Source organism: Fusarium poae, chromosome 2, assembly GCF_019609905.1.
Source record: "Fusarium poae strain DAOMC 252244 chromosome 2, whole genome shotgun sequence".
Lineage (NCBI taxonomy): Eukaryota > Fungi > Ascomycota > Sordariomycetes > Hypocreales > Nectriaceae > Fusarium > Fusarium poae.
This window is the reverse complement of record NC_058400.1, coordinates 1,407,318-1,420,865: the sequence shown is the minus strand read 5'-3', so window position 1 is coordinate 1,420,865 and position 13,548 is coordinate 1,407,318. Positions and strand designations below refer to the sequence as shown.

The 13,548-nt window shown below is 46.4% G+C and overlaps 4 protein-coding genes across 4 annotated transcripts; 1 reads left to right on the top strand and 3 right to left on the bottom strand.

The window, feature by feature from the left end:
* Positions 1-285: 285 nt before the first annotated feature.
* On the bottom strand, positions 286-1,297 carry FPOAC1_004392 (uncharacterized protein; the record flags this gene model as incomplete). Its single annotated transcript, XM_044848942.1, has 2 exons — positions 286-1,204; positions 1,281-1,297. 2 exons carry the CDS (start codon positions 1,295-1,297, stop codon positions 286-288), a joined length of 936 nt encoding a protein of 311 aa, XP_044707652.1.
* Positions 1,298-2,671: 1,374 nt separating this feature from the next.
* Positions 2,672-3,211, bottom strand: FPOAC1_004391 (uncharacterized protein; the record flags this gene model as incomplete). The annotated part of the gene is made up of 1 exon (XM_044848941.1): positions 2,672-3,211. One exon carries the CDS (start codon positions 3,209-3,211, stop codon positions 2,672-2,674), a length of 540 nt encoding a protein of 179 aa, XP_044707651.1.
* A 3,454-nt stretch (positions 3,212-6,665) lies between these two features.
* FPOAC1_004390 (uncharacterized protein) lies at positions 6,666-8,569 on the top strand (the record flags this gene model as incomplete). The annotated part of the gene is made up of 3 exons (XM_044848940.1): positions 6,666-7,296; positions 7,372-7,819; positions 7,867-8,569. The coding sequence occupies 3 exons, from the start codon at positions 6,666-6,668 to the stop codon at positions 8,567-8,569; spliced, it is 1,782 nt and encodes a 593-aa protein (XP_044707650.1).
* A 1,496-nt stretch (positions 8,570-10,065) lies between these two features.
* Positions 10,066-11,690, bottom strand: FPOAC1_004389 (uncharacterized protein; the record flags this gene model as incomplete). The annotated part of the gene is made up of 3 exons (XM_044848939.1): positions 10,066-10,217; positions 10,282-10,545; positions 10,598-11,690. The coding sequence occupies 3 exons, from the start codon at positions 11,688-11,690 to the stop codon at positions 10,066-10,068; spliced, it is 1,509 nt and encodes a 502-aa protein (XP_044707649.1).
* Positions 11,691-13,548: the final 1,858 nt, after the last annotated feature.

The following is a 13,548-nucleotide window of genomic DNA, read 5'->3' as shown; positions in this document are numbered from 1 at the left end:
ACCACGATGGACATGTACTTTCATATTCCTGTAAGAAGACACGCAATTATAGCAAATTAATTAGAATTTTGTTTAGCAGAGTGTTTTTGGGCTATTTTTGCCTCGTTTTGAACGCCGTTTGTGTCGCATCTTCGTGTATGGTGCACAAATCCATCCCATATGTTTAGCTTTTCCATCCCATGACTTCAATGCTTAACTCCAAGAAATATTTACTTTCCATTCATGATCCCAAGAAATATACCTAGCACTACCCTTTTCAGTCCTTTCATCCCATGCCATCAATCTTTATCCGAATCTGAAGATTGGTCCACTTCCACCATTATCACGACTGTGATCAATGTAGTAACCAGGCGGCTGACGATTCATAGGCTGAAGCGGAATCATGTCTTGTACCTGGTATTGCTGCTGATGAGCAACGTTGTGCGCAGGTCGAGCTGGAGTGACCTGAGCTCTTTCCATTAGATTGCCCATCATTGCGGTATGATTCTGCAGCACCTTGAATTCTTCCTGAAAAGATGCAGCTACTTGTCGAAGGGGCCCGACAACTTCTTCAATAGATGCGTAGCTGTCCGTCTGCATACCAGTTTCCCGGTAGATGATGCGCTGTTGCGAGGGTTGAAGCATGCCGACATTGTTGGAATCAGGGGCGACAAGTGTTTGATCCGATCCCAGGTTTGCGCGCTTGTTACTGGGTTGGGCAGAGTGTTCTTGAGCGTGTCGTTTCAAATCAGCAGGGACAGCAAAGCCATTTTCGTTCTCAATTGATTTTCGAATTGTGTCCGCTGCGTCGCCACTGCCAAGTTCTGGCTCAGTCTTGACTCGAGGCTGTCGCTGAGCCTTTGCGAGCGCTTTGGGGTTGGAAGCAGACTTAGATTGGGTAGGAACACTGAGCTGCGTGTCCATCCACTCTCGAAGCCTTCGAAAATTGACTTGACTGTCGTACATGTGGCTGTTGGTATCAAAATAGTCGCGAACTGCCATGGTCGCGATCAACATGTCAAGCTTCGGGTGATCGTTGACGTCGGCGAAGTCAGCCCAGCCAAGAAACCTTTTGTAGAGAGAGTTGTCTGTCCACTTTCTTCCCAAGGCATGAGCCTTGATGTGATGTTGGACCTTGGTGTAGAGCTCTGGGAATTTCTTAGCCCCTGGATGAATTTGCTTGATAGCCTCATCGTGACGAGCGCGAGAAGTTTCTGCGTCTTCTCTGGCACGCGGGCGATTGGTCTTTGATGCTTTCGTGGGAATAGGAGTCGCCTCGTCAGTAGCGACGTTGGGGTGACTCTCTCTCTTCAGACATGGTTGAAGAGATGTTGTTGTTGATGATGATGAAAGGAAGAGAAAAAAAGAAAGGAAGGGAAGGGGATCAAAGGCCTCTATTTATAGGTGAACCTGAGGACTGGGAGCTCGACGATGAATCACTGTCGATAGATCGGGAGACGGATAGTCCGAGGACTCTCCTAAAGATCGTAGAGACAGGAAAGATACAGACGAAGAAGAAGAACGACCAGGTTCAACACAAGCACAAGAAGGGTAAAGTGCAAGAAGGAATGGAAGTTCTCGAAGATGGTTTGGGAAGGCATGATAGTCACTACTTTTGAAGATGTGGTGATGCGATGTGATGGAGAGGAAATTGTGATATCTACTGCCCTGTACACACAAACTGATTCCTCAAATCTGCTGTTGTGCGCTTGCTGTACTCTCGAGGCTGCCTGGCTGCGGTTGCGGCGAGTCTTCCAATCTCCCTGCCCCTCCGAGCGGCATCGGGGCCAGAATCTCTCGTCGAGACCACCACCAAGCAGCCAATTTTACGAGCACTCGCCTAAGGATTTCGTTTAGTCTGTACCTAAACCCACAGTAATATCGTAAAAATACTAAGCACCGTTATGATCTTTAGGATATTGGGGTCCACCGCGAGGTCCTAGACAGGCATTTTGGGGTCTTCGTAGAGATAGATTGTGCCGAGAATTGCTTGACCCGATACCTTAGAAATACACCAAATGGGCCTTTTTATTCTATTTAGATTGCTTGTATATGATCTCATACAGATTATCTGTCTAGATATCGGAAGGCTGATTCGATCAGCTTGTGGGAGTCGCTGTACTCTACTGGGCCGACGGACATACATTGCGTAAGGCAAGAGTCACTCAATTCAGCTTTGCACTTCAAATGAACAAGATCCATTATTAATTCCGAATACCCTCAACGGAATCTTATTATTGTCTTGACAATGCCTTGTTCATGGTTGTATACAGCCACAAGTGTCGTCGGAGAGTTTGTGGCACATGGGGCTGAGGCGTCGAGGTCTCGCGTGCAAACCACATGGTCTTCTTGGGACGCACTCGGAAAAACAATCACATTTATTATTTCACCACATTTGTGTTACTCATAGTGTTTGTGTAAAAGGTGGGACATTTATGCCCAAAAGTTCAATTGATACTTTTGATACATTGACAGTTAAACACCCCCTTTCCCGACAGCTCAAACAAACTTGAGCGCCGGTTGATGTTCACCACTGGTCTTCGCCCCTTTCTTCTTCTTATAAATTAATGTCGAATATGGCTGATGTATTGTTTGTACAGATTTGTGAGCCATTCCGTCGCATAAAATGCTGATTGTTGTGGGTATAATGATGCAAAGCTTGAAATCGACAAACGCAAGACAAAAGGGTATCTTAAGCAAAGGTAAAAGCGTTGTTGGGCTCCTTGCCCCCATCCGTCAACCTAGCCATGAAGCAAGACATGTGAAGCTTGTCGATAGCATCCTGCAACTCCTGGATCTTTGCGTCTTTGCGTTGATTCATCCACCAGACACGAAGGCCAGCGCTATATCGAAGCGTGACGAGAAAGTGCTCAAACTTATTCTCCTCTCCTTGGAGAGCATCGTAAGCTTGCTGTCTCCGCTGGTAGAGACCTTCTGCGCGGTCATCGTAGAAGTGAGTGATTGCGGTCGACATCTTCTCGACTGCCACCTTGGACTTGCGTGATGTCTCGTCAAAGTCCTCAGAGTTGTGACGGATGTCTCTGGCTTCCATGGTTCTGAACTTATCTCGCTTCACCTTGATGTTGGTGAGGACCTTTTCGTGGGTTTTCTTCAAGTGGTGACGGGACTTGAAGCTGGTGGGGATAGTGATATCTCTGGCGAGGGATTTCTCTCCAGTAGTATTTCCAGAGAACTGGTTGCGTTCATGGAAAGTCATGGTTGAGGGAGACATTTTAATATGTAAATATGTCTTTAGCGAATGGATAAGAGGTGGTGTGGATGATATATGGTAATATGTCGAGAGAAGATGGTTGATAAGTGTCGAAGAAGGTAGTATGGTGATGACTTCTAAGACTTTGAGAGTATGCTTCAGCGTTGATAATAGATCTGAAGGTAGATTGTGTGTCGAGAGAAGATGTGATATGATATCGTGACGCGTCTAAAGATAAAAGTGATACTTCAGTTGAAGATGACTTTGAAGATATATGTATCGAGACGATGTCAGATTGACGAATAAGTCGAAAAGATTGCTGTTATCAAGAGTGCTTGAAGATAGCTTGGCTTGAAGACTTGAGATATGTCAAGGAGGAAGTTGGGAATCTGAAAACTTGGGAGCGTCCCGGTGTCTTATACCTGTCGAAATATTGAGTTTATAAGGCAGTGAGCGTGTATCTCAGGCAAATTTGTCGTAAATTGATAAGATTCTGTGCTTCAGTCTACAAAAGTTTGTTTTGATTCTGCTCTAGGCTCCCATGAAAGTAAATTACCTATGTGGGTTGAGTCATCAAACGTTGCGGACTGACCAGACCACGCAAGTGTCGCCGCAGTGTCGAAAATACAGATGATCAGATGTTAATAAAAACACTTATTGGGACTGCTACTTGTTATCATCTGATGCATCTGAGTGAGGCTCGTCATTAGGGACATTATCCCAAGCAGTGTCATCTTTCGATCCCCTGAATTGCATCACATCCAAGATACTTCAGTATTACATGATAAGGTTTCGCCTTCTCATCTAATAAGGCTGAATCTGTAACTTTAAATGCTTGGTTTTGCAAATAAACGAACTATATTCCAGGTCCCCTAGGTCCCATTCAAACACAATCCCTTTCTCTGGGACAACCTCGTGGTTTAACAAACTCTCTCATGAACTGACTTTTCCGGGACAAAAATAGAACACCAATTTCCGCCAGAATGATTAACGAAGCAATAAACTTTTGAATATTTGAGCTTGTGACGACACATCCTCTCGGCGACATAGCAGGAGTATTGTAACGATGGTTCTGACACCAAATTTACGTGCTGGGATTTGCCTAGTAGCCCGGCCAACTGCCATTCAAGGTTGCCCAGCATTTTCCGAGTGCTTTGGGATAATGTAAAAACTCACAAACGTAGTAGACGACGCGGTCACATGGGCGTGTGTAGAGCTGTCCTAGGAATCAGCAGCTTCCATAGTACGTAGCACCAGGAACACGCGCCTTTGTTGAAGGGGGCTTGTTTTACCGACCTTGGGCTTTGCTTTGAGTGCGCCAAGCCAGTGATTGACAGTTCAGACGTCCAGGATTCGAATCTATGTGTCGCTGGGTTCTGTCGTGCTGATGGGTCCGAGGTTCGGAGAGTTGGGGATAGCAGTGTATGTAGACAAGTTGTGGTCAAACGGAGAACAGCCATAGAATAGATCTGTGTCGGTGTTTCCGGCGGCTTGTATGGTCCTTGGAAACGAATTAACATTGAATCGGTGTATAGTCGGCTCTCGCTAAACAGCTGGCTACCGCGTGGACTTGGACTGGAGATGCTTGCTTTTGGGCAGGCAGTCATTGACTGCGCCGATCGTGAGTAACTACAAAGGTAAGTACGTATTTTGGATGATATTCCAGTTTGCGATCGAGAAAAGAGATAGTTCAATATAGGAATGCTAGAATCTAGTGAAAGAAACAGATCCTGGCCCGGCGCTATCATCGGTTCGTTTGTCCCAGGTTGTTGTCAGTCCCGGGAAAAGGTAGACAGGAATATGTTTATTAGGAACTCAGCATTTTGGGAGTAGCAGTAGCCAGAATTTTGTTCAGGGAACAAATGTTAGGGCCTGAACAAGTGCTATGCCACTGTCGACGTTTAGAGGAGCCTAAGTGACCAAGTGGTAGGCAGGTGCAAGAGCTCCCAAGTTACCAATTTACTCTCCTACCACTTTCCACTTTCAACTTTCGTCAAGCTTCAATTACTACCCGAACAAAGATCATGGAGGTTCTCCAAAACGCCAAATTCGACACGGACAATACATATCATTATCATCATGTTCCCGCATTAAATCGATACTGCCCAGCTTCCGCCATAGCTGGCCGAGCCTTTTTTCGAACCATCGTCGCAATCCCGGCTATTCATTCGGCCCTCGGCGCAAACGTGCCATCCAGATCCTCTTCCTTGACAACTCTACCTGACTCGTGAAAAAGTCCTAGCAGAAAAACATCCGATCGTTAGACATTAGGAATTCATCGAAACCTTTCACTTTCCTCTGGTCTTGGTCTTTACTACAAGGTTCGTTCATTGTTTCGAACTGGATCATCACGGCGGGAATAGGCGCCAAAACACGAACACTGAACAACCGCCCTGTTCCCAGATGTGTGTCTGGCTTTCTTCACAGGCCATACTAGATTCCTGTCCTTTCACTTCATTACGCTTTGCATTCCCTGGGCATGGTTGGTGGTGATCGCTGCGTTTCCAGACTGTTCGCTACTTCCTATTTCGCCATGAGACCGATCTACAAAAGCTCGTCGCCTCATCAGCTCGTTTCAATACCCACAGCTTAGTTGAGTATGGCTCACATACCAAACAAACCGCCTCAGCTGTCGACATTGGAACCATCTTCACGAGGACTGGACACTTCATCTTAGGAAGACGGAGCTGACGGGGTGACAATGAGCCCAACCAGCTACCCTACAGCCCTAAAAGCGCTGTTTGAAGTGTCTGTAAGTGAACAGAGATTTGGTAAACAGAACCGGGCGGCTGTTAATGTGTAATTAGTTATTCAACCTTATGTAATCGAAGCGTTGTTATTATGTCTTGTTACCAAATTCAAAAATGGAGATCGACACTCTTCTACTTCAGTCCCGACAACTGCAATGAAAGGCGGGCACAGATCACAAACCCCAGCTGTCAAGAATGTCGGTTATTTCCGTATTTCAGCCCGGAAGAAGCCTTCGAGAACGGCAACGTACGGAACATCGCTGGAAATCTCAGACATTCCATCACATGCTTTTGGTGGACTTATCATCTATCATCCAAGATCTGTCAAATCTACCGGTAGCCGGCAATGTCAGAAGAGGAGGCGATGGTCAAAAAGTTGCAATCTAGTTGCCTTATACGGCTAGTGCTCGGACGTGGTATCCCCGCCCGGCTCCGGCCTGCATTACGAAGGTAGACAAGAACCGATAACTGACGTTGGCAACTCAGATTCTCAACTGTCTATGCTGGACAAAAAGAGTCTCCCAAACTACAGAATTGGAGCTGCAATTATCGTTCGATTGACAAGTACCAGGTCCCGTAATAGTGGCCCTCTACGCCGCATCCCGGAAACGGTAGTCTACTCTACGCTTATACGCTGGAGCTGAAACCCTTGTCCTACTTCTTTGTTCAATCGCTGCGTTCACTGCATTGGGACACTCCTGGTAATCTTACCACGGAGTACACCCATGGCTCCAGGAAGAAAAAAGAAGGGGAAAAAAGTACCTTCTGGCCCGGTCGCTGACAAGCCTTGTCATAACTGTCGACGTCGAAGGCTTCGTTGTGATCGTCTTCTTCCACACTGCGCAAAATGTGAAGCAAAGGGTGTTGATTGTCTTGGCTACTCTCAGATATTTCAGTGGACAGGCGCTGTTGCATCGAGAGGTAGATTAGCTGGGCAACAGTCGAGCGCTGCTTTGTATACCACAGGTCAACCAAGACCCTCTCTTTCTTCTGTTTCTTCTATTTCCTCCAACTCTCCAGTCTCTTCCTCCTCCGCCTCTTCCGTCGCTTCGCCGTCTGTTCCATCATCATCACCGGCATTCGTTGCCCCGAGCCTCTCCCAAGTTGACGAGGTCACAGAGACTTCAGAAGCCGAGTCCGAGTCTGGATCTGAATTGGACATCTTCAATGACCAATACATTGATGAACAAGACAATGGTGAAGATAATGATGCGACCCCCCTCGCGAGTGGTGATACACAGCTCGTCTGTACCACCAACAGCTATCCCCTGGCATCGGAAACCTCGACTCCGTGGGTGCTCGTCGATCCCTTGTACCAAGACATTACGAGCAACCACAGACAGTATCTCGCTTATTGTACGCAGCCCTTGGTCGCCATTGGTCCCGAGAGATAGGCAAAGAATGAGAGAGACATGGACTGACTGATCTTAGTTGATGCGCGGCTCAGTCGAGATTTTGTAGCCTTTGACATACCCGACAACCCATTTCGAAATCTGCTCAAATTTACTCAGGCCCACCCTCTATTACGTCAGGTCATTATCGCAGCCTCAGCGACGCACATGTACAACCGCTCGAGGCCATGGCTATCTTCGGACTCGCTGGATAGAGGGCTAGGTCCGAGAAATCTGCTGATGGATGCTCTCGAGGCCAAGCACCAAGTCTTACGAATGTTACCTTCTGCTCTACAGAGCATCGAGTCTACAGGGGGCGACATTGTCCTGGCGGCGATTCTATTCCTGATCAATGTAGAGCTGATAGAGTCTGGCAAACATAATTGGAAAGCTCACTTTGATGGCGCTGACAAAATCATGAAGTTGCTGGGACCAGTGTCAGATGTAGACGAGAGCCTAAGAGACTACATTGTTTCCGATTGTTTTATGTACGTTGAAAGCATCCCAACGTCCTGCCATTACTAACCCGCATTAGTTACTACATACTGGATTCCACTTTCAGGACCACGGCATCCGATTCACATTCATACTTTGAATCCTGCGAAGCACTGCAGGTTCTCGGCAAGACGACGAATAGCTATTACTGCTGTCCACCTGAACTTCTCGAAATTATGCTCATCGCAGCACGACTCTCCAACACAAAACCCGACGAAGTTGTTTCAGCTGATATGGTTACCGCAGCTGGAGCAGCATTACTAGACCGAGCTCGAAATTTTGATGTTCTTCCATGGGCACAAGAGATCTATCTCTACAATATACCATCAACTGAGCATGATCCTGTATTAAGCCGGTTTCGCGCAGCGACATCTCATCGACTGGCCATTTGTCTCTACATTCTCCATGCGATACCCTCAGTGGGAGCCTGGGTTGGTGAGGATCTGGCTGACGCTATTTTCGCAGAGCTACACCAGGTGCTGTGTATGATACCAGACGACGATATCAACTTGAAAGCAACAACGTGGGTGACGTTTGTTTTTGGAGCATGTGCTAAAACACCCGAGATGAAAGACTGGGTCACAGTCCAGATTAAAAAGCTTATGATTGAGAGTCCTTGGGGCTTCTTGTATGCGGCAAGGGATGCTTTACAAATGCTCTGGAATGTTCAAGCTGAGGGCATGCCTATGACGAGTTGGGTGCAGACTTTGAGAGATTTGCATATGGACTTTCTAATTGTTTAGGTATGATGTTGGATCGGCGTTATAAACTTCAGGATGGGAGTCTATGCCATGTCAATGCATGGTATCTTGGGATTTGTCAGAAAAGCAATAAAGGCCCTCCATTGTTGGCCTAATGATTTGAAGAGGTATTGAGAGCACTACGAAATGAGAAGTGTGTTGTGATACGAAAGTTAAGATTACTTTGCTTAACATGAAAGTGAAATTTGTCGTACGTGGCCTTACGATAATAATGTCTTGGCCATGAAAGTTCCTACGGGGCTTGGAGGCCGCAATCTGTAGATGCTTTGGACCATCAATTGTGGTGACTGGTATGCCTGCCTCATGACTTGTCTTCTGTTGGAATGTCCAGACATCTTTGTTCTCTTTCGACTGAGTGTCAGTTGTCCATCAGCACTTCAGTAACGAACAAAAAGTCCCTTCTACTCAGCCATAACAAGGCTTATCGAATCCCAAAACGAGCCTCAATCCCTAGCCCGACTATTTTCGGAATCTCAGGAGAGAAGAGAGGGGGGGCTGAGAAACAGACCACACGGTCAGCCTCGAGGTTGTACATCAAATATCAACCACCCCGACCGAGTATGTTGCACAAGAAAGCGTACGAGACACGAATGCCCCTGAACTTGACGGGACTCCATGTGACCCGCGGAGAGAAGGGGAGATGAAAACAGTGTTCTCTTTTTACTGGAGACACGTCTGGGTACATAAAGTTTCGGACGGTGGCATATGGTGTGTGTTTTTGCTGTGACATCGGAATGGGTTCCGGGTGTTTTTGGTTACTGGGTATGGTTAATTGAACTTATCATCAGATGGGATGATGACTTGGCTGCAGCGATGGGCATACGAAGAGGATGGCCCAGCCTGTTGGATTGTATAACCGGTCTAGAGAGTAGGCGGACTATTGGTTCGCATATCTATATGCTTGATTGGTTGTGTTATCCAAGTTTAGGTTGATAATAAGATATGGGATGAGATGGCCTGACAGTGTGCATGTCTTTTGGTTTCTATTTTCGACAAGGCATGAACTTGCGTGTTCGTCGGGGTGGGATCTGGTTCCTATTTGATGATGGAATCTTGTTCCCATCAAATCAAATGTGATAGACTTGTTATGTCAGGAACGAGGTGTATTGGGTGCCAACTCTAATGACATATGATCAGTTCAGCCGCTGTGCGACAAACTGAGAAGTGGTCTGATAGATGGTTAATGGACTTCGTCCGTGACGGGTCTGGAGAACTCATTCTAAAGTGATCATATATATAGTGCATGGTCAGAGAAGTCCAGATGATCCGGATTTAGAGTATTGAGATCATACTCTTGAGATCGCTGTATAATGCAGCTAAATATATACTTCCACACCATTATATCGTGCCCCTCGTGCAAAGCCGTAAGCCCATTAAAGTAGCCCATCATTATGTCCCCTTCAGATACTCCATCGGAACCAGTCCAGATGTTGACAAAAATACAGTAAGCCTCACACAAACACATCCTACAAAATCCATTAGATTCTGGCAGCCACTCGGGTACCATTCTTAGAACAAAGTGCCAAGGCATACAACTCCATCCACTCCTCATCATCACGCGACTCTAGCAGCGTGTAAGTCTGCGCCATTCTAGCCACCACATAATGCGTTTCCAGAAGAGCGTACTGTTCTATTCAATGACCGTTAGACCCTTCTTCAACGCCACATAATAAGGAGGAGAGCTGTCAACTTACGTCCGATACAAGCGCGAGCTCCACCGTTAAAGGGTAAATACCCCCAGCCAGGTCTCAGATCCTCCCATCTCTCAGGGATAAACTCTTCAGGCTCGGGGCCAAAAACTTCTTGGTTTCGATGCATGGCGTAAACGTTGTAGAACATGGCTGTTCCCTTGGAAATAAAGAGTGGCGACCTCCCGTCAGCGCCGCCACCACGAGGGATTGTCGTGTCCCTGACAGCGACGCGGGCGTTTGTGGGGATGACAGGATGCAGCCTCAAGGCTTGAGTTCTAATGTTAGAGACAAACGGTTATAGGGCTGAAGGCTGACTTACACTCGTTGACACACCATTTGAGGTAGGTCATTTCTTTGAGTTGGCTTGCAGTAGGGGGTTCTTGGCCAGCCACTTTTAGAACTTGGTCTCTTAGCCTTTCGTATATTCGTGGGTTCTTTGATAGGAAGAAGAAGAGGTTGCTGAGTAGACTCGATGTCGTGTCGCGGCTTGCGAGGAGGATGTGTAGGATATGGTCACTCAGACCCTTTTTGTCCCCGGCTATAGCCATCATGTCTGTGAGGAATCTACCTTCTGACCCGTGCTTGGGGCTGTTGAGAGACTCTTCAATGAAAGTTTCGAGATACTCGTACACTCTCTTTTTAGCCCTCTTAGCCGCAAAATTGAACTTGAGACGGTGAAGAGGACCAAGTTGCATCTGTTGAATGATCTCCTCAGAGCAAATCATGTAATCATTAACAAACTGCTGCTCTCGAGTATGGTCTGCGTTCTCACTAAGCATATCCGTAGAGTGTCCCATGAGGAATTCTGTCGATACATCCATAGTGAGAGCCATGAATAGAGGCTGGAGGTCGACGTCAGAACCATTAGTCGGAACATGCTTTGAGAACGCCTGGAAGTTGCGTTCCAAAGTCTCGAGGAATGGTGTAGGGTTGTCTTTCCTGAAACTCTGTCTCAGTGCGGCTCGGGCGTACTTCCATGTATGTCCGGATAAGACAAAGATGCCCTGCCCAAAGACATTCCCAATGACTGAAGTTCGAAACTCTGGAAGATCGAAGTCTTCACTGGCGGTAGCGAGGATATGCTTGAGGTTTTGGGGATCGCAAGTGTAGACGCATTGCCACGACCACCTCCTTTCTATGTAAGTCGTCCCCATCTCCTGAAAGGCCTGCCATGTACTATCCAGATATCGTTCTGGAGCTTTACCGAAAAAGACCTTGTATAAGAAATCGAAGCCAATGATGGGATCTTTGACGGGGACTTTGCTGGTGGCGTCTTGACAGCCTTGAGCTTGGGCGAGTCTCCATCTCCGAAGGTATATCTCGATTGCACGAAGAGGGATCGGAAGAAGGAGAAGGATAGCAGTAGCGACAAAGTGCTTCTGAAGGAATTGAAGAAATAGTAGACTGAACATGATGAAGCATGAATGTATAAAAGATGGAGAGAGTATGACTTAGAACGACAGGAAGGAAGGAGGCTGCAGGCAACCACTTTGAGCGGGATCGGAGAGGGTAAAGTACCTATTGGGAAAAAGGCGAAAAGATTATTATCTCCCGAATGTCTTGAATCAAATGTCCCAGATCTAGAGCACAAAAATAAATTGAGTCATTCTATGGACAGTATATACGCCCCTCCATTGTCCATGTCCTTGTCCTTGTCGAGGCTATGGTCATGAGCATCCATTCAATATCATGGGAATACCATCGTGGCACCCAGCATATCGACATAAGCAATCTCATAGGTAAAATAAAAAAGAATGGAAAATAAAGCAGGGCTGATACCGAATTTAGATGCGCATCTTGTATAAATGTCCGGTGTCCGGGCTCTACTTGGAATAGGGTCCCTGGTATAAACAGCCCCCACAACCGTCCTTAGCCAAACAGTCTACTGTCACTAACAATATACTCCTGCAGTGCAACGAGAAAAGCAGGGAAAAAAGATCATCTTGTCAAAGAATCTCTATCTTTTAGCAGTTCACACAAGAGTTGACAAAGGGGTCACCAGGACCCAGCGTAGATCGGATACGCAGTTCTGTACTCCTACTCTATACTACTGGGGGGCAAGGCGAAAAAAAAAGCCATGGACCTGCATACCGGCTGTACTCGCAAATGTTTGGTCCATTAACATACATCAGCTGAGGACATTGCATTGCATTACAGTCTTCTTTAGATCCTGCCACGTCAAAAAAGAAAGAAAAAAGTAGACTGTCGTGACACGAAAGAGCTATGACGGCTTCTATCTTGTCAGGGGTAGATGGAAAAGAAGTTCAGTCAGACATGGGTTTATAGAGAGTACGGCGGGAAGTGACAGCTGCGCTTCCGCTGCAGGGAGGGAGGCATGGATATTAACTAATTAGCATTGGCATGAACACGCACGCAAGATGATTTCAGATGCGGCACAGACCGAGACAATGTATGTCAACTCAAGACACGGACAAGACAGGACGAGACATGCGCATCATTTGATTGCCAATCCCATTTATACAGGGCTTTGTGTACGGTTGTGTTTGATAAATACCTTGTACATTGACATAATGTGTAATGAGATGCAGCTATATCGACTAGACTAGATAGATATGTCTGTTGTTGTATGCTTAGATAGGCGGAAATAACGTCTACAATAGGCAAAGTCAACGCTGCCAAATAGAACAAACTTTGCTTAGTGAGTTCGCCCTGTAAAGATGACTTGCATAGAATTTGGCCCTTGTTTCAAAGGTGTGTGGAGCATTCATTATATTGGTCCAAGCTTGACAGCCTTGAATCGAGTTCTGTAGCTTAAGTGTTTTTCCTTGACCATGACGAGGCGTTTGACGGTCCGAAATGGAGATGCGGAGACGCATTGACTTTTGTCTATCCACCTTTTCAGGGTCTTTAATGTAAGGCTGTCATCGAGAGGTTATTGTGAAGTTGGGATGGGAGCAAGTGTGCTAGAAACTTTGGATAGATGGACAGTTGTATCCGTAGACTGAAAGTGATCGACAACGTGTTAATGTTGGTTCGATAGATTGTTATAATTGCTTCTTTCCGCCAAGGTAGAATATTTTGCAACAAACATGCCAAGAATATCATGTCTGACGGTTCAAGTCTAGTCTCTCCTAGTCTAGTCAACCCATCAATCCACTCGTCTCAACACGCTATGGTACGGCTGAAGTTCAGGCATGTCATACCGAAACTAAGCATTCTACATTGGGCACCAGTGTCTCAGATAGACATATTGTAGGTAGGTTCTGTGTAGCCCACTTGCGAAAGCAGCACGTACACGGACACGGACAT